This window comes from Chroicocephalus ridibundus, chromosome 13, assembly GCF_963924245.1.
Source record: "Chroicocephalus ridibundus chromosome 13, bChrRid1.1, whole genome shotgun sequence".
Taxonomy (NCBI): Eukaryota; Metazoa; Chordata; class Aves; order Charadriiformes; family Laridae; genus Chroicocephalus; species Chroicocephalus ridibundus.
Window position 1 is genome coordinate 11,564,664 of NC_086296.1, and position 21,629 is coordinate 11,586,292.

General features: G+C 41.9%; 1 protein-coding gene across 1 annotated transcript in view; it reads right to left on the reverse strand.

The window, feature by feature from the left end:
- The window catches only part of BCR (BCR activator of RhoGEF and GTPase), a 106,200-nt gene that overhangs the window by 45,253 nt on the left and 39,318 nt on the right, over positions 1-21,629 (reverse strand). Inside the window, exons 2-3 of the mRNA XM_063351086.1 lie at positions 10,553-10,737; positions 338-442 (exon numbers count right to left, since the gene is read on the reverse strand). Of these exons, the coding sequence (XP_063207156.1) occupies positions 338-442; positions 10,553-10,737 (290 nt within the window). The remainder of the gene's footprint in view (positions 1-337; positions 443-10,552; positions 10,738-21,629) is intronic.

A 21,629-nucleotide genomic window follows, 5' to 3' on the forward strand; every position in this document is an offset into this window, starting at 1 on the left:
TAGATTTTTCCCAGGATATTAATGGTGCAATATAAATCCCTTTGCACTCCATTTCCTTAATCTCTGTCCAACTGTACAGCACCGTGTCAAATAATTAGCACAGGACACTGAAAAACAGGGCTCCTGGATACTACCACACTAGTAACTCCCTGGTTGTGCCATATCCAGCCCTTTCTTTAAGCCTCTCTTTCTCTAATGGAGGAAAGGAGTAACAGGTACCCTTTGCACCCAGCAACTTGTAACCCATGGTATGTGAAGTTCTGGGCAACTTTGGATGGAAGCAGCAGTGAAAATTCAAGTACCAGTGTTTGAAATGGTATCTGCCACCAGCACTTACCAGCAGCAGAGCTTCCAGGTGGCTCAGGTAGGTTTCCTCACTGGCTAGGATTCCTGACAGGACCCATTTTCTCATCTCCAGGCCTTTCTCCAGGTCTGGCTCACTCTACAAAAAGGTTGTTAAGGAGAAAACAGAAAAATAAAATTAAAAAAAAAAAAGAAGAAAAAGGGGGAGGAAGAGAAAAAAAACAAGAATGAGGATGGAGAGTAAAAGATATCATTCGGCGGACCACAGCATACTTGGGATTTTGGTTTACTTTGAGACTAAAAACAGCAACGAAACAAAACCCCCACCTGTGCTCAGTGTCCTGTTTCTAGAAAAACACAAAACATTAAATGAATTTTTATTTACCAGCAACTGATTTCACTTAGATTATTTACAGGTGTTAGCTTTAGTCATCCAACTTTGGTGCCTCAATTAGACGCCCAGACTTCTTCACAAAACACAGAACTTAAAAATCAGAAGTTATTCTCCTAAACAAATCTTAGGGACTCTTGGTTATGTGCAATTTTCACTTTCCTCCCACAAGAGTCCCCTATGATCTTATTCCAAAGCCATGTTTCTCTATGCAGACAGGATCACTTCCCCTGCATCTACACAGATGCACATGAATATACAGCAGTTACAGCCTGACATTGCTGTTAAGATGGCTGTTCTTTCTCCCACTCTCTACTATTCACTAAATTATTTTTCAGTGCCAGCTTGCACAATGTCTATTTTTAGTTAGAGGATGGAATAATCAGCACTGCTTGGAACGCACATGCTGGTTTTCTTATTGGGATTCCATGAAGGAGTTCTTAACCAAAGCAACTGAAGAAAGAGAGAAAAAAAACCAAAAACCCCCACATTCATGGGCAAATGTACACATCAAGAGAAGACTAACATCACATGTTAAGAGAAGCAGTAATCCCCTCTGTTGAATTTCAATTATCTTTCCTCTCAAACTGTTACCTGAAAAATATTTAACCTGATAAAATTAAATTGAGTATTCCATAAACTCTGAAAAAAGTGTAGCCGAACAATGGAGGTTATAAATAATGAGAAACACCCCCTTTTACAAAATCCTATTTCCCATTCTTTTTATTTCTGTCATTCACAGAAATGGCTTTTTACAATTCTTGCAACCTTTCATGTTGTCAAACGTCTCTAACAATAGAGTCAGTAGCTGGATCTGAAAGGGCAGATACTTTTCAAGGGCTTTAGGTAGGTCTTTTCAGGCTCCATCGTACTCCTCTTAACATCCAGAAGAATATTCAGCTATTGATTTCAGCAGCAGGAGGATCAGGAAACATAGCAGTATGCTCCACTCTATTGACTGAACAGAAAGCCCTATAGCTGATAAAAAAAGCTACATTTAATTTAGGGTCCTCTGCTTTGAACCCAGGAGATGTATCCTTGAGGTTCATTATGGAGAGAAGGTATCTTGGCTATAGGTAAGTTACAGTAACTATCACATTCTGAGTGTGATTTTGAGCCTACGCACCACATGAATAAAGAAGCGGATCCTCACGCTCCCAGATATTTCTGGATTCAGTCTCACCAATAACCATCCTGGTTTTTGCATGCTTTCATTAAATTTCACAAGCTATTTTCTAAGCTAAAAGACCTTGCAGCAACTACTTCATAAAAAATTTTTGAGGTGTCAAATACCACCATCACCTCTTAAATAAAAGTGGCAGACAGAAGCTGTTCTAAGGAAATGAGTAGAATTTACACACACATCAGGTACAACATGGAAAGAAGAACTTGTCTTTGTATCTCACCCTTCAGTAAGGTTCAGTAAGAACCACAGAGCCTTTTAAAATCTTGAAAGGGCATCTCAAAGAAGCTAGGAATTTGTAATTCGGCAGTCGTGTTCAGAAGATTTCAGAAAAACACCAGTGACAAACTACACGGTAAAAACGAAAGCTGCAACAGATTCTATGCATCTACAGAGCACCTGTGCGACTGGCTGTTACAGCTCAGACAGAAAGGTGAAACAATTTTATGACCATTCCTTATGATTTCTGTATCAGTACTGCCTGGATGTTCACCTCATAGACCATTTTGTAAGGCATGGTACGTACACGTAATCAAGACAGCCCCAATATGTTTAACACAGATTGCCTTCTTCCAAGAGACAGGGATGTAGCAGTCCTTCTGCAAGAAAAACACAATACCTCTTGGTTTCCAAAGATTTCTTACAACACTTACAAAAGAAAAATGCAGCTTCACAAAGAAGCATTGAGAAAAACTAACAGTGCTCCAAAGCCCCTGCTGCTGAGGATGAGGTCACTGGTCAATATTGACACAGTACTATTATTATCTTTAGCAGGTTGTCTTGGAGGAGGTGAGGATTTAAAAACCATCTGGGTATGTTTGCAACATCTGTAAAGAGCAGTACACAATGACAAGTTATTTAAATGATTCAAACTTTCCCATCACGACAGTGGCACAACAGTTTTCCTTGTAGCACTGAGAACAGTTTTCCTCTTCACAAATAAAAGCTTTAATTTACAAGCCAGTTCTTGCTGAGCACCGTCAGCTGACAGAGACAGCATTTTCTGCCTGAATGTTAATTTTCTCTCTTTAAGAGAGATGTGCTTTCAGAGAGACAAACATCTCCCAGGACACACTAGAGGCCTTCCTTCCTGGCCATTACCACAAGGTCACTTTGCAAAGTCCACGGTATTGTCCTAACCCTTTTTAATAGAAGCATTTTCCAAGCGTGATGCTTGCAAAACTAGCCTCAGACGCAGCCAGACAGGGCAGGGCCTGACTGCTTTAAGCTACAGTGCAGCAGTTGCTGAAGAAACCCTCAGGGGAGTTTAGGCAACAATCACATCACATATTACAAGGTCTCCAATGCAGTACTTCAAATTTACATACAGATTCCTTATATGTGAAAAGATGAGCTCCTGCTGCTCCTGCTGTGTCAGGGATCAATATGACGCCAGGGCGCTGCTGTCTGCATTGTGCTGCCATTCTCTCTTTCCTCCTGAGAGCCAGTGCCCTGACAAGAGTTTCCTGCTGAGGGAAGCCTTTTCCGACAATGTCATCTGGGGCTGTGCTGAGCAGCATCTCTTGCTGCTAGATGAACATCTGGAAAACAGCCCCTGTGCTTCTTCAGCCTCAGGGTGCTTTTTAAGTCACACTTGTTATGAAACGTACTCCAGGACTGAGAAATTCACTGGGAGCTGGTGCCAACATCAGGGCAAAGAGGAGCAGGTTTATTATTTGGTATTACAACATTCCTCACTTACAGAATTGGGAACAGGCTCACCTGCTCACCCAAAACAAGACAGAGCAATTAGCAGGCAGAGATACTGCGAGACTGTCCTTCCACTCTACCCTTACAGCAAGCCAAGATGTGATGCACCCAGTGCCAAGGGCATTTTCTGCTTTGCTCGTATCTGACAAAAAAGGGAAAGAAAGAGCAACACTGCGACCACAACAGCCTCGCTGGCTGCTCCACTCCAGGCAGAAGGGCAGCTAAGAGAGGGAACATCCCAGGCGTAGGTATCAAGCTCCCCACTGGTTCAGGGAAATCTGCCAAGGCTGAGGACTCTTTTCCCTTACCCTGGCAAGAAGCAAGCACTCACAAATCTTTGAGCTGCTTGTGGCAAGGGGAGGAGCTGGTGCCACATCTACCAGACCACATTAGCTAGGGGAAAATACACCTATTAACCAAAGTGCAGATGGGGTGTTCCCAGCAGGATGTGGGGAGCAGCCTGTATTGGCAAACTCGAGCCACTCAGCAGGGAGTGCCAGGTGGTCAGCAGTCCGTCCCATGCTTCCTACCCAGCCTGGTTAGCCTGTATTTTACTTGTACAAGTCTGACTAGTATTTCATGTTCTGACTCTGTCCCTACCTCTTTGATGCCAGCATCCATTTCTAGCCTTTCTCCATTGCCTTTCCATCTTTTGGCTACCTCCTGAACCACACATTTCAGAATAAATCTGTCTTACAAGACTATCACGGGGCAGCAGCCAGAGCATTCCTGTCTGTCTGCCATGGGAGTTGTGAGGACTCAACACCCAGCCAGTTATGAACAAGTAAGCAAGAAATCAGTGCTCTGCTCCCACTCCTCGTGAACTACATTAAAAAACAAAACAAAACAAAACAAAACCAACACCAACATAAAAAGGAAGGTGGAAAGCTGTATAAAGGAAGTTTCACAGATTTCTCATGCCTATAAGGTTCTGGTGTTTTCTTCTCAACTAGGTGGTGCTTCTTGCTATTCCAAAGACTTAAAAACTGAAAGACTGAGTTGCAGTCATAAGCACAATCTTGCGACCTGAACCAAGGCCAGTTAGAGCGGTTAGAAGCACTGAAGATATTAGAGAGCGCGCATATGCTGGCCCCGAGCCATGGCTGTTTTGAATGTGTTTACAGCTTGTCAGCCTAAGTACTTTAGTTTACTAACCAGGTTGGCATTGCATGTTGTATTCAATTACTGCAAGCCTGAGATACACCAGCTCCAAGGATTAGACAGATTCAGCTCTTCCTTACTCTGTTTAAAGAACTTGGGGCTTCTGGTTGTTGTTTAAATTAACGGCAATAATTGTTTTCTTGCAAATGTTAGAAGAACATAGATTAAGAATCTAAAAACCACAGCACATAAGATTTTGCAAAGTGGTTGCTGCCGGCACAGCTCTGTAACGAGAATCAGTGACTCAAAGTGGGTGTATAAAAGGCACTTTAACTCTCAGACCTTCCTTTGGTACAGTGTGTTCATATGCTGTGCAATGAATGTGTTCAAAGGAGCGGTTTCCCGTAAGGACAGCTCAGAATCTCATAGAGAAGCTGACAGCCTACAAAAGAGAAAAACTATTCATTTCAATTTTTAAAGTGTAAATATCTTTGAAAGCTTCTGCTAAACAGGCTGGAGGTGTCTCTTTGTCTTGGTGATATTAAACAGGGCAAATTCTGTAATCAAGCCAATTGTGCTCCATGCAGGGAGGGGAAGGAGCAGGGAGAGGAGCCAACATTATTTATAACATCAGTACTGGTGTGCCAGCTCTCCTCAGGAAGGGCTGTACATCCAGGCAGAACCCTTAAGGAGCAAAGCTTTGGAGAATAAAAAGGAAAAGTTGCATCTGTTGGGGGCGGTGAGGGGAAAGTGACAGTAAAACAACAAAAACAAACAAAACCAAATACTGAGAGGAAGAAAGCAGAAGGATTTGGAATGCTGGAGAGGGAAGGACAAGCCAGTAGCGGTAGTACTAAGCAGAGCAGTAATCCCATTTATTGATATAGCTTCAGAGGTCAACTTTTCTGGACCCCATTGGGACCAAGCTAGGAGAAAAGTCTACAACCTGTTCTGCCACAGCTCTGCTTGTCACGTAGCTGGAAGATAGTGAGAACAAAAGAATCTGGACTGAGGAGCGGCAATAGCTGCCAATGCTGCACCAACCATGGGCTGCACAGCAGAAAAGGGAAGAGACATTCTACCTGGAAATCTCTAAGTACCAGCGAATTTCCCCTCCAAACACAACAGAAAGTAGGAGTCGCTCAGCTTTAGCACTCCTGCCTCCCTGGGCATGATAAATACAAGAATTGGAGAATCTGTTTTGACACAAAACTCACCTTCTAAACTCTGGAAAAGTGACTCTCCTCATTTCCTGGGGTGTGGAACCAGCCTTGTCTCTCCACTGGCTGCCCTGCTCCCACCTCCACACAGCCCCACACCCTCAGCTGCACACACGTCTTGGAGCCTGGCTTTGTCAGCAAGCAGATCTTGAAAGGCCTTTCTTATTTCTACCCTTCCCACCACTGTAATCTCTCCCCACGTGAGTAGCAGCAACAGGAGCGTAATGGCTAAAGCTTCTCATCCTCTCATTCTCTTTAGCCTCCAAGCTGCAAGCTACCTGCTCCACAACTCTCGGCAATACTTGTTCTCTAGTGAAGCATGTCAGTCACTAACTTTCCAACTGTCCCAACACTTTCCTGTGCCCCAAGAATACTGCAGCAAGCTCTCTGTCCTCCTCTAACTCTATCCAGGAATCTTCTCCACTGACAGACACGTTCTCTCTCTTTCTGGAAGTGAATTATCACTACCTATTACAAACACTGTCTGACACCTTCTGAAGCTACCAGCACTGTCTTATTTGGCAAACATTTGGGCTGACATTTTCCAAGACAGGTTTCCAGAATTTTTGGAAAGTTCAATCACAGCAGTTCAACTGTTACAGACAGCAAGGTTCAGGAAAATTACATCACTTCTGAAGTTAAATAAACAAACAACTTAAGCATTAGTGGAACCTACTTCTCCTTTCTCCTTTTTCCCCTGTAGGCTTGCTTCAGAGCAAGAGTCAAAGTTTGGCAAAAGCCCTGGCTTTATGCCGGGACGTGCGTCAGCAGCTCAGCACGAGATTCTGGAAGAGCCAGAAGAGGGGGTACGACCTAGCTTGCTCAATGCAAACATTTGTTAAGGCCTCCTTACCACAAAAATGATGAGTCAGGGGATGCCGAGATCCACACTACAAACGCCCGTGTTGATTATGTCCTCTCTGGGTCACAGACAAAACTAATGCTGGTGTACCTCTTGTCACCCTCCTTAGATAGCAACAGTTGTTTGTGCAATAGACATAGCAGGTGGAATATGAATACATAAGAGGTGGCAGCAGTGGTACAGTTTGGAGGCAGACCAGACAGCATCCTTCAGTCTGCTTATATGACGCAGGTGGGGGGGACGGGACTGGAGAACAGATCCAAAATGACAAGGTGTAGAACAGCACAAACCTTCTGGAACACAGAACATGAGGTGCTGGGAGTTGGTCACCCTACAACACTGAGGGAACAACATGAAGCCCCTGAACAAATAGTCCAGGAGGTATCCCTTCACTCTCTTTTAGGAAGAGACACTCTTTTTGCCACTCTGCACTTCCTCTATGGTGGCTGGGTAGACCAGGTGGAACCCTGATGCACTATCCAACCAAAGGCTACAGCTGCTCTAAGGAGATGGAAGGACTTAGTCAAACACTTGGCAGAAAAATACAAAACCCAGAGAAAGCCTTGATATCCAGATAGCAACAATGCAGTCTCCAAGAGGAAGGCTGGTCTCATGGATAAGGCAGATGAACATCACAATAGAATGCTGCTATATCTGTGTCTAAGTGAATTACTTAGAATTACGTTTAAATAAAAATAATAATAATAAAAAATATCATTGTTCGCAATGTTTTCCATTTGCTGGGCGCCTGACTGGAGTGTTGTTAACTCTTGGTCACAAGTGAAATTAAAGGGATTTCCATGTTAAATGTGAAGAAAACTGCATTAAAAGTCAGAACCTGGGTTTGCAGAACATTATGCATCTCATATTAAGCACTCAAAACTAGCAGATGCTTTTCCTATGATCTGTCTGCCTTGATTACCTGTGGTTAGTGAACGTAACATCCCCTTATCTCACAGGAACATTACAAGGATAATTAAGACCTCTGTAGCATTCCAACTGTATTTGGAGTTAATGGTCATCCCAAAAGGAAATGAGTACTTTTGTACTCAGAGCCGAGTTTGCACAGTATCCTGTAAATAAGGTGTACACATAGCTCTAGAGATAAAATATTGAATCCAGTGAGCATCATTCTCTATATACACTGAGCAATGCAGAACCCCCATAGAAAAATGAGGACATGATTGCGTAATTGAAAGTTATCACAAAGGTTCAAGACAAGGCTACAGGCACAAGGCAAGGCTGGATAACCATAGTCAACTTCTGAATGATTTCACAATCTTAATATTTTGTGAAGTGGTGTATATAGTGCATGTGTTCTGTTGTTACATACAGTTAGCTGCTGACTTCTAGACTCTGGTCATAAAGGTCAAAATCTGGTCAAAAATCCAAAATTGTCAGAAGTAATTGCAGGCACTAAGAAGTAAAAGGGCAAGGAGACAACTATAAAAGCAAACACATGTGAATAAGAAAATGTTTTCTGCTAATCAAGTGTAGTGAAAAAGAAAACAGAAAAGACATACGTCCTGGTATTTCTGGTCCAACGTATTTTATATGCTTGGCTCAGCACAGTGCATTTAACACTTAATTTTGTTACTGATGTCTTTTCCACTGCAGCTGAAAATGTAACTACAGCAAAAGTCATCTATCAACTCACAATGACAGAAAGTTTAACTTGTTTGGGAAATACTGCAACCATATATAAATTAGTCTCTTCCTCCTTGTCATGGACTGTCCTTCATGAGTGGCATTGTCATTTGTGGACTAATTACAGACAGGATCAATTGAAGCAGCTGAGGTTCACAATTAAAAGTCTAATCTGTATCAGAACACCTCTTTCTTTTGGAAGCCATAAAACATCTTTTTATAGTCAGAGAGAATAAAGCAGCCATTTATGTTAAAAATTATTTTTAAAAAGGCAGCCTTCTAGCATTATTAAGGCCACTTTGAAATTAACTACTCTTAAATGCTTATGAGGCAATATTCAAGCAAATAAAGAATAAGATTAAATATTCGGCAGTGTCTCTTCCAGGCCTCCAGTCACAGGCACTATGACAACTGGTTCTTTGAAGATAAGTCTCAGCCATACATAGTCACATAGCATTTTTCCTTCATCCTGAGAAACATAACCTGGAAATCTCAAGTCAATATTAAAATGTTCTTGGAGCTTTTGAATTTACTAATGATCATTTCTTCATTAAAAGCCTCTTACATATCACAAGAATTCTCATCTTGAGAGATAAAAAAGCATCTCGGAGTTAACAGACTAAAGCATAAGCAGCTAACTAGATTCCATACTACTTTATAGTCAAATAAAATTAAGCAAACATCAACAATATATGTACTTGATAATACTTTAAGAGATCTTGACAATGCATTTTTATAAATGAAAAAGAAGAACAAGAACACTGTCTCAAGTAGGCTTCTTAATCTAACATTCATCCTACAAAAATTAAGGAAGCATATGATATGGCACTAACCCATAAAGGATGTAGATAATGAATGCTAAGTAGCAATGGTTTGTGGAACTCGTCAGACTCTTGAAATTGTTTTGATGCAAGATAAATAAAACTGTCTGATAAAGCTGATGGTGTTGATTTACATGTACACTGATATCTGTAAAATATCTATCATCTTCTCCCATTACAGCTTAATTAAGAGGACAAAACAGTATAAAGCCAACACATAAGTTAAACCAGTTAAATGACAGATTTCAAAGTGCCATTTACAATGTGGGAATCCAAGGTTGTTTGGCTACACTTTCTTAGAAATACAGTAGGAAGGAAGTGACAGTTGTCTTCATGCTATTGAGCATTTTTATGAATGGCTTGGGGAAACCAAAATTTTGTAGATGACAAAGATATTCAGGGAAACAGAAACTTGGGATTGAAGTGTTCTACGATCTAGGAAGCAAAAGGATAAAGAGAAACAAAGACTGAAAGTCAAATAGATTAATTCAAGCTGAAACTAAGATATTTTTGACTATGAAGACAGCAGAGTCAATCGTTATTTACCAAGGCAAACAGCAGACTCTCTACAAAGACTATTGTAAAAACAAAAATAGAAATTTTCCTTAAGTTCCAAACTATAGACATGCTACTGAAACTGAAGCAAAAATAAAGCAAGATAGGCTGAAGGTCCACATCAAACCACAGGTCAGGCGAGGTGGTCTCTTCTGAACTTTTTATTTATCTACCATATTTGATTACATAGCTAGCTATTTAGTGACTAGTCAAATTTGTTATAAGAAGCGGCCATCTCCCACCAAAGTCTTCAGAGCTGGCAGTTTTAATTCCTCTTATTCCATTTTCACAGTGTGAAGGAAACAGATCTTATATTCTACACTTTGATAAAGTGCTTTATCAAAGCCTTTAACCTACCTGAAAATAACTCTTGCCATTATGAAAGGCAATGACAAACCTACATGCACATCATATTGCAAGACGTTTTGTTCCAGAGTCTCCTTTCCAAAATATCTGGTATTTAGAGACCCTCTCAACATCAATTAATCACCAATTCTCTCCACTAAAATTCACAAAGCGTGAAAAACTGAGGCTTAAAAATCATACACATACCATTTATCCCAAAGTTTAGGCTTAGCATCAGCTAGAAGCCTCAATTTAGCTTTAAATACACAATATCAATCAGGCACTGCTATATGATGTCAGGTAATCTGTCCTACAGTGCTGGTAATCCTTGTCTTTGCTCCCTGTTAAAGCAGTCTACACCCCTGGCAAGCCTACAAGGCTTTGCTGACTCCAAAAAGGCAGGAAAGGACTCACTGATTTTGTAGATTCCAGAGACCCTGAAGATAGTGTGTCTCGGCTGCCCCGACTCTTGGAACTGAGATGGGGTGAGGATGATGGCGAGTCATCAATATAGGGCATCATATCATGATGTCGCCTCTGTTCTTCAGCACGGTCTGCATCATACGCATAGCTAGGTGGCGTGCCACTGAATGAAGCATCTGTAAAACACAGGAGAAAAATCTGTCTGGTCAGAGTCAAGCTGGACAGGAGACAGGCTGGTCAACCAAGGCACTGCCAGCCTCCCAGCTATTATGATTACTTATCAGTAAACCCACAGTCAGTGGTAGTTAAATATAGATCAAGTGGAGGCGTAAATTTAATTAAATGAGTGTTGTCACCAAACGTTCACTTCACTCGTCCTAAAAGGTAAAGTCCTTTCTAATACCTAACATGGGCGTTCATTTAATTACTCCTCCTTCCCTCAAGCTCTCCTTCAAAAGCATTAGTATCAAAATAAATCCTTTTGCAGGCTCCATAGAAGTTATGCAGTCTGGGTTTAGGAATGTAGTGGGTATGGGTAACCAACCCTGTTTTTTCTGTAGAACAAGAACAGATGATGCCCCTGCCATTTTAGCAATCACAGAAAATCATAAGCTCAGGGGAGAAACATAACTCTTTTCAGACCTCTCAGGAACAAGAGGACTAGGAAAGAAAGGTCTTACATGTCAAGTGAACCGGCCTACTGCCAAAAATAAAATCCTAAGCGGCTCTCTTCTATTGGCTGCCACTCCTCCTCAATTTTGAGACTTAACTCCTTAAATGAGCAAACCACCACCCTGCTCCCTCCTACCACCCCTCACCTCCCCCAGCACCCAAAAAAACCCTAATCAAAAAACAAATAAAAAAGGATGATGGTATGAAGAGTCAAATTAACCATTACTGCATGAGATATCAATGAACTCCTGCAGGGAAGACGAGTAATAAAATTGGTTCTGGTATCTTCAGTAGCTGTGTACAGAGACTGGTTTCTGCAAAATCTCTACTACGGACACACACTGAGCAGCTCCCTCTACCAGAGGTGAAAAAGACTGTTACCTCTCTGCACAAAGAAATAGACACAGAGGACCAAAATTTGCTTCCTGCACAGTGGCACCGCTTTATATACATCTTGCCTGAGAGAAGCTGGAGACAGCCTTACGTTTGAGTTACATGGGCCTGAGAAGCACTTTCACCTGTCAATGCCCACAAGTGTCCTGTGTGTAACAGTAATAGCCATGCACGGGCCACTGAACACAAAATGGTAGAGATCCTCCTTCTCTTTCAGGTACAAGTCACAAAATGCCACTCTTCTACCAAAACTGAAAAAAAAAAAAACACAGGGAGGTAAGGTAGATCCACTTTTACAGTAGCAGGCGAGCCTTAGGGAAGACAAAGCCACAAAAAAATTAGCTTTTTTGTCTTATAAGTTTAAAACTGTGCATTAAATTCACACTTGAACACAAGTAGAACAAATTTATACTTGTTTTGAGAAATATCCAGGTTCTGCGAAAATAATAAGCAGCAGCTGCCAAGCATACTAATAATCCTGTTATACTTCACTAAGGCAGGGTGGAGGAGTAACATTTTAAAGCCCACTTTCCTCCCTCACAGTAAACTCAGTTAAAGCATGACTCATTCCAGTAAAGGATGTGAACTTTGTGTGGAACAGAATAAAACTTGATCCATGTGGCTTATTCAGAAGGGAGAGCTGGTCTAGGGAATTTACGCAAACAATATACTGAAAATCCAACAATAAACTCACTGTAGAAGTGAGCCTCTGTCTCGGTTTGCACCAAATACCACCCAGCTAAATAACAGCTCTATACAAGGCCTTTAGGCTGCTGAAGGACCACGGCAATATTATTTTAACAAGCTCAGTGAGTTTTATGTCACCCACCCCCTTGTGGTATTACCTTGTGCTTTAGCTCTGAGTTCCTCAAAACACTCATTAGATTGTGCAAGACCACAGGAATGGACAAGAAAAAAAATAACGGGGAGTGGGTGGGGGGGTGGGACACGTTCATTGGAAGGGACTTTTGTCTAGATGTCAGAGGTTTCCAGAGCTCCCTAGTCATTTAGAAGACACCCTATTAAGTTAATTTGGTAAATGGAGGCTTGAAAGGGAGTTGCTGAAGTAAGGATGCTCAGTCACAAACAAAAGAGGTTTTTAGATATCCCAAAGTTGGATGATGTCTACAACACCTACAAGCAAAACAAATTTCATGCTGAAATTTTCAAAAGCTCTTTGGCTAAAAGAATGCGGAAGACAAGACAGCATGGCCCCCACCTTGCACTACCCAAACAGCCAAGGAAACACTGAAAAGAAAAAGTAAAAATACCCTCCTCACACACAGGGTGGATGGTCTTCTGTTTGGCCGGAAGGTTAAGGGACCATTTTGATTCCAGAAACGAGAATTAGAACTAGGAAGGAGGATGGGAGTCTCCTTGCCTCTCTGCACTATTTATGCCATATTAAAAAAACAAACCAAAAATCCCAAACCCTAAAACCTTATAACTTCAGTGGAGGAGTGCAGATACCTATTTTCCGTTCATCTGTGCCTTGTGCAACTTTCTAACCCAAGAAGCCTGCAAGATATTACTGACAATTTAACACTGGCATTATCCAAGGAGGAAAATCAGTACTGGGCGCTTAACGTACGCTTCATGCCTTTGATCAAGCAAGAGTTCTTTTTCCTTCAGAAGTTTCTTCAAACTGCTGTCATCCAAACCAGTTTCTCCTGCACACATGCAGTAAAAAGACCGTGGTGCTGTGCAGAAATTAAGGCAGGAATATTTCTTTCACTCCCAATGCCCACTTTCAAAATTTATAGTTTATTCCACTTCTGTTAATGGGGGAGTGAATACAGACTGAAATATATTAACAGAAAGGCTTGCAGTGAATCACAGCATTTTCGCTTTCCTCACTTTCTCCTGCTAAAAAGCAGGCTTCACACTTCTGCCTTCCGTAACATGTTCTGTCTCCCACTGCACAGGGAAACCTTTATCTGAAACTGAAGGAAAGGGCAGGTGGAGGACTTGAGCTCAGAAGAGGAGACTTATTCCTACCTTTGCAACAACATTAAGTCTACCTTTGAATCATTTTGTCTTCCTAGCCATAAAAGTGAAAATAACACATCTCAACAAGGTTAGTTGAATGAATCTATCAGTGTCACAGGTGGCCAAACAGAATTTAAAACTTTATTTCTGGATCCCCATGGGATCCTTCACACATTAAAAAGCTTTGAAGTAGTTATAATCCCTCTTCTTTCTATTATTGCTGCGTACATCACTAAAATCCACCTATGGAGATTTTAATTACCTCCAAGGCAGAAGGACCTTCTTGCTTTTATTCTATCATTTTTTCCAGCAGAAGCAAAGTATTACCGTAGCCAGATACACTACGCAAGTCTTAACACTAATAACAGAGGTAGGCTTGTATCTCTGTGATTAAAGAGACCACTGTTGCTAGGGAAACTAGGTTATTCAGATCTCCTAAACCCAGCACAATGCTGCACAGGCTGTTCAGGCTCTACCTGGGAGCAAAAAGACTAGCGCAAAGAGATTAGAGCCAGGAGCTCACCTGCTCAGACACCTCCAGCTACTCTGGGTGCTGCTACTGTAGATGGCAAGTGGAGACAGCAGCTGGGCCACGCAAAAGCACTTGGTTTCTTAGCCAGTGTCTCAGGTAGGGTGAGCATTAAGAGGGTTCTCGCTCTCCTTTTAGGGCCAGCCAGTAAGTCATCGGTAACTGAGCCATCAAAGCCAAAAAAAGATGAAACACAGGAACAACAGACAATTGCTGACAAGGGACAACTAAGGAAAAAGGGTAGGCCTACAAGGATGATGGGCTCTTAACATGTTGTATTGAGAGAGCACCAGAGAGATACTAAGGACACTACTCCACATATGTCATGCTTCTCGCCTCACCAGAAGGCCCCTTTCTCCTCCTCTTTGGGTGATAGAGAACAGCAGCAGCATGTGACTTACAGAAATGAGCCCTCTCAGCCCTTAAGAGAAGCTAGTTCTACCGCTGACATTCCCTTCAGTACCCCTCTCAGGTGCAATGAACTACATGAGGCTACAAAGGCTCATCATCAATTCACACATTCTGCTAAAAACCTCAAGCATTTACTTCTACCTTTGGTTCTGACAGTTCTGACAGCAATGACCTTCCTGGCCTTGCTTTGCTCCAGCTTTTATGAGTCTGTTCCACCACCACCCTTCTCAGTCACTGCTTCCAGCCTCTAACCTCCTTTCTCATCTCTGTTCCATTTTCATTTTCTTTTGCTTTTCTCAAACTTCATATTCCTTTTCTGTATTTTCCTGTTCCTCCCCTCTTCTAAACGGCTCCTCTCCCTCACTGCCTCAAATTTCACCTGGCTGGCGGATAAGGAAGAATCTAACAAGTTTACAGTTAGTCACAAATTCACTGGCACTCAAGAGACAGCACAGCAACACTGTTCCCTTGTTCAGTTGCCTACACCCTTCCTGCTGGGTGCCACATTCATTCTTTGGAAATATGAAATCAAGTCATAGATCTAACTTGAAAGCAGGAAGGGAAAAAGAAATTAACTTCTCAGTAAAAAGAAAGATTAGCTGCACGTAATCCAGGGCCACACAGTGGTTCAAATACATGTGTCATACTTTCACAGCATCACAACATCCATGGCTGCTTGAGAGGCTTAACAGCAGCATGCAGAGAAGCTTCCAAGCTAGCTGTGCTCCAGCTAATCCCACTAGCAGAGCAGTGAAGCCACAGCAGCTCAGACCTGCCTAAGTAAATACCTAGAATCCTGGAGGGGGAGGGGAGTTGCACCTCATGCCAAAGCCCCACATCACTGTGGCTTCATTGTAAAAGGTACGAAGCCTAGCACAACTTTGTAATGTCTATACTCACTCCAAAAACATTCCCGCAGCTGCATAGCAGAAGAGAGCTAAGGCAGTTTGCATCCCCTGACTCTGTGTTTCTATGCCAGGGAATGCATGAGGCCATAGTTTGACAATGCATTGTTTTGGCAGCAATAGGGGTTTAAGGTTTCCCCCACCAAACCATAAATCACTGCATGGCGCTTTCTCCTCTCATTCCCTTAGTTCTGCAACCCCACAGATGTCTATGGTCCAGATAAAGAACTTAGCCAGCTCAAAGAAAAATATCTTTGACACTTCCCTTCTAAGCTGGATCAGCTCTCTGATCTAGTTCATGGCACAGAAATCCAAACTGAAAGGATACGTGCGTGGTAGTTCAGGGGTGGGTATACTTAAAAGCTTGTACTGCAACTGAAGACATAAAGTCACCAAATCACTGCTTGAGTTTTCCTTTAGGCTGAAGCTTAGTTAATTCCTGAGATTTACACATGGCTAGTTTGGGGATAAGTTACCAAAATGAAATACAAAACCATATAAAACAAAAAGAAAAGAAAAAAGTATCCTTTAAGTTATCAATATGCCACACCAACCTTAGCTCTGGCTTGTACATACTACTGTTTGCTTGGTGATAAACAATACAAAATCAGGTCATTTTATTTCTCAGTGCTAGCCAGGCTACTTAGAGAATGATCAGGGATTTCGGCCCAGTGCTGAGCACATGTAGAAGTACATCAGTATGGATGAGCTGTGAATGCAGTTGCCTAGGAAATTCAGCAGCACTTTCTGAAAAATAGAAGAGTTAAGCTACGGAAAACTAAGCATCTTGCCTATTTCCTTAACGCTTTCTGAATCATCATCTCCAAAACCAAGAAATAGTGCACTCAATAACTTGCACACTTTTGCACAAAACTGAGATCCACAAACAATAATTATGCTGTCTACCTATATCAGGAGCCTGTGCCAGAATAAAGATCAAGTATCAAAAGGAAAAAAAAAAAAAAAAAAAGATACATTTGCCATGTCAAATCCCTATGGCTTTATTCTTCTCAGATTGATGAAGAAAAGGCTCCACTAGGATGCCAAATAGATTCAAAACAAACTCTCTCCCTTGTATTCTGTATCTCTTCTCTATGTAAAGACAGTACATATACATGTAAAGATGTTTAGTGAAACTTGAAATCCCCACTCAAATACCAAACCAATTCATTCAGCAACAAAAAAATCCCTTTAGTTTGCAAATTCATTCTTTAGTACTAGATGAGCATGAAAACAGAAAGGCCAAAAGTTGCAAAAGCTAGCTGCAAGCCTGCCTATGGCCTCAAACTGTATTTCTCCACTAAGCACATGAAGAGAATCCAGCTGTCAGTGCTAACTGAGACTCCTACAAGGCACCCCATCATTTGCCATAGGAGAAAAATGTCCACAGAGGATGATCTTGCTTATCACTGCTGAACAAGCTGTTTAGAAGCATGGGTTGCAGAAATAGAATTGCAGTGAAATACGTAACACAGCCCATCCACAGGAGACACCCCTCAGCACAGAAAACCAAGGCAGCATTAAACAAGCTGTTTCATACATTGCAGCCACGCTGCAGTTTCCCTTCTACAGACAGACATGAAACGGGCTCTGAAAGCGTGCTGTATGTTGACAACTTGCAGTGAAACACTCTTTAGGGAGTAGGATGTAAGGGGAACAGTACCCCAGGAAGGGAGGTTTCTAAATACATAGCTGGACACTGGAATGACAACTACAGCTTATACGGAGCAACCAAAAAAGGAGTTCTGTGAATCCAAAACTTCATCAGATTTTCCTAAAATCACCAGATCCATTTCAGGTTTGCATCCTCCCCTCTCCCACTGTAATAAGTCATCTTTCTCCAGCATGTTAAATGGCTGCAGAAACAAATATCTGTCACATGTAATTTTACCCAGTGTTTCATTTTCTTTTAAGCGTAAGGGTGTGTTTGCCTGTGCACATGTGAGTGCACAAGTGTGAGTGCATGTAGAGAGTGAGAGCAGCATCTTATTTTTGAGATGGTAGGAGAAAGCAATGTACCGTGCATACAGAAGTAGCAAGCCAGCTGGTGGTTCCCCACCCTCCCTCCCCTGGGGGATCTCAGACCATAGACATTAACCAGCCTCCAAGAAACTTCTGTCTCTACCACAGATGAGTTTTATCCTTGTAGCAGACAGCACCTTTAAGTCTTTAGGAGATGAATTAACTGCAGTCCACTTTTAATCTTCTAGGTGTGTCAAACCCAGATCATTAAACTCCTAAAAAAGAAGATCAGAGTTCTTTAATCTGCCCATATAGTCCATGAAGAGTCCATGCAGAGACCAGAGGACAGCTCTGATCTGTTTGTAGCAGTCTGTCACTGAGAGATGTTGTTGCACTTTGCTCTGATTGGCATTTTCCTGGGAACAGGTTTAGCATTCACACAGATTCACCCATGCAGAGTGAGGTTCCATGACATGAACGCTGGGACTACTGAGACCATTCTCCACCTCAGGGAAGCCTAAGGCATCCTCACACAGGACAGAAAGAACTGCTCAATAAGGCTTCTGAGAGAGTCATTATCATGAGAGAAAAATTCAGGAAGCTAACCTGATCATCCAGGAGATTGTCTTTTACCAGAAAAGACTGCACAGTAGCATGGACATTCTAAACATTTCCCTTCCGCCAGCCAGCACAACTTTGCCACTGCTCATCTTTGCTTCAGACAACTCTGGCTTAGCAACCCTAGAATGCTACATGCTAAGGAGCGTAGACCAAGCTGTCATCCACACACTACATTCAGCCAGGCTTTGACACGGTGCATGCCACAGAGGTCAGCAAGGGAAGAGTAGCAGAGGTGTAAATTCTCATCTCTGCAAGACATCTAACACTTGGATCAGTTTCAATCAAACTGAAATACTGGGAGGGAAGCACAGCCGTTGCACACCACAAACTAGACAGAGGAGTCCAACTGATGATAACAGTTGTGATCAGGAGGAAAACATGTTACACATTTTTCCAATACAGGGTGCATCCAGAGCAATTTGTAAATTTTAGGATATACTACAAGCATGCTGTATGTAACTAACATCAGGAAAGAAAGTTACCCATAGTTACTGCAGAAGACAAGACTTGAACATTCGTCTATGACAGCTGACAATGCCTACGTCCTACATGCCCTCCAAGGCACTTAAAAAGTTTAATCGCCATCACTTAGAGCACATGCATATATGAATGAGGTATGTTCCCAGCATGACTGGCTGCAAATATGCTGCCAACAGGTAAAGACAGAAATTCTGGTCCTTCATTCAAGGAAGAGTGTGAGAATACTTAACTCACAGGGCAGGCGAAAGCCCAAAACAGTGAAACTCCTGTTGCCCTTTTAATTTTTTTACTGTTTCTCCTAAATGTTTACCACTAAGTCATATGGAACAATGTAACACCCCATAACACCGATAAATATCTCTCAGACTCCTGCCTTGGAGAGAGCAAAAAGTGAATCTGTTTCCATCCAGGGTCTATGTCTTTAGATTCCTCTCCGGTTCTATGTTTTCCCAGGCAGGCTGGAAAGGTTTCCATGTTCAGTTCATGTTGGCAGTCAGGCCACTGGATGTTCTTGGCAAAGTAAATCCCAGAGAAAACTGGAATGCCTTTCCAGTTTTCTTTTCCATTCCTTAGCCAGGATTGTGCACCAAGTTTAGCTGTTCTCATTCACTGCAAGTCTAACATGCAGAAAGTAAATTTTAGGACTAGTCATTCAGAATTAAAGATTTTTTTCAATATAGAAGTACGTGGACGGATAGATACGTTCGTAAGTACATGTGGCTTCGCAGCAAAGGCACCGGGAGCTTTAGCACTGGCTGAATCAGAGGTGCAAGCTGACTGAAATAGATAAAAGGTTTCCATGAAAAAATAAGGTTAAAAAAACCAAACAAAACCAAACAAGTAAACAACAATGAACCTCACGCAGTTGTAAGGAGATGAACCGAGAAGTCACACTACCAACAAATGCAGGGGCTGCATTATGAGAGCTAAAGTTTTAGGATTCAAGCAGTCTCCATGCCCTTTGTAGGTTCTTGTCCATGTCTCCCCCTCCATCCTGTAACAGACGTGTTTGCAGGGAGTACAGCAAAACACAGTAGGAGCTGACTAAGCTAAAAATATCTGGCAAGAGTGTTATTTTATAAGCCAGAGCAGTTCCCTATTCCATTTCACTGATCATCTCCACACAATGCATCAGCATAACTGAGCACAGAGGTGGGATGGAGCAAATGTGACTGTTCAGGTCAGCACAACTGCCGTGCTCAAACTACAACCTTAGTTTCATTTCTAAAAAGAAATCCAGTAACAAAGCCTAATAGGAAACAGCATGTACCAACTACATTGGGGGGGCTGTTTCTCTCATACCTAGTGTGACTCTATCATTTGTCAGGCGAATGGATAAAAATTCCAACCATGATAAACATACTATTTACTATTTTGTTCTGCACAGTTGTCTCAGAGTTTTACACCACTTCAAACAACATTTGGCAACAGGAATCTCAAGAGAAGTAGAAGAGATTAGAAAATTAATCAAAACAAAATGTACCGATTGCCACAGCATGATCTCTTACCAAAAAACCCCACAATTTATATATTCCATTTCCTGTATTTAACTGGAGCAGACCAGAAGTCCTGCCATGCAGAGAGGAAAGTGCCTGTTAAAACAAGAGTTTAACTGAGCTGACAGGTTTGTGAGAAGGGAAGGGAGGACCAGCCCTAGACAGCAGGGGGTATTAAAGTCTAGTCGAAAAAAAACCAGTAAATGTGCCTGATAAGAATACTGTTCTGTTTCTAAATCTTCAACATCTTTCAATTTGAGTTCCTTTGTCTTTTTTTTCCCCCCACATTGTTTTGTTTTCTTACTAGTGCAGCTAGGACACTAAGAAACCCATAAAGCTAGACACCATTTTCCAGTTTACACTGTAAATCTGGCCATTGACATCTTACATTTACACTGTAAAAAAAAAATAAGCTATTGATTTACCATCTTGGCCAAGAACACGCAACCCAAGCTAAACGCCTTGCTAGGCAGATGGCTCTGCCTACACCACTAACAACCTTTTCTGAACACAGCTGCTGCCCAAGCTCAGTGTCTTCCTGTGATCTGGCTGGAGAAGAAAAAACAACAATTTTATTTCCTTCATAACCATGGCAAGGTAGTTATAGAAACTTTTTTTTTTTTTTTAAATTAAAGATGCTGAAGGTAGAACACAGCTCCCTACCAGCATTAATAAACACCATCTACTCCCCATCTCTTTTGCCTTGAAACTACTAGATTAGATGACAGTAGTTGGAGTCACATGTCAAAGTTTGTCCTGGGCTAGTACGTTCTCACCTGACATACCATACCACCTTCCCTCCCAAATTGTGCAGTCCTTTTGCAGAATCTGCTTTTAGAAGTCCAAGTCCTCCTCCAATTATTATGATTGTGAAGAATACATTTAGAAAAACAAGATTCAAGAACAAGCAGCACAGTAGTGCCAGTCACAGTTCTTAGAGAAGCTGAAGAGCAGATGAGAGGAAAGAGCTCTCAGCCTGAGCTCGTGGTGTACTCCAGCAGACACCAACAATGCTGTTTTACACTTCAGCGTCATTGACTGATTCATTGCTGTTCAGGTTTTATTAAAATATGGGAAAAGAGGGAGCTTATTTTGGTAACACAGATGTGTTAACACCACCGTTTCATTAAGCCCTGCCATCCCACAGCATGAATAAGCCAACAAGTGATTTTGAAGCCACGCCAAGTGGAAGGACTAAAATGCCAATGAATTTAATCCAAAGGAAAATAGGACCACACCAGTCCCGAGTAAGATGAAACAGCCTCTCTAGATGATGGTGTCCCCCAACAGCTTTCTTCTGTACCCAAACTTGCATATACAAAGCAGAGCTCTTGCTCAGACAGTAGCTCCCAAAGGAAACAATTAGATGTCCTCGTGGCCAGCAAGTCACAATTTCATACAGTAATTTTGCACCAAGGCTAAGAACTGAGCTCTTGTGGCTCCCTAATACTTCAAATGAGAACTGTGGATATGCAGACGCATACAGGCCCAGGCAGGGTCAAAGCCTGGCTGCCTGACAGCAGACAGCTGTGACTGCCACACACACACGTTCAAGGGCACTCAGAAGCTGTAATTCTGATCAGCTGGTGCAGGAGAAGATGGCAAAGCAG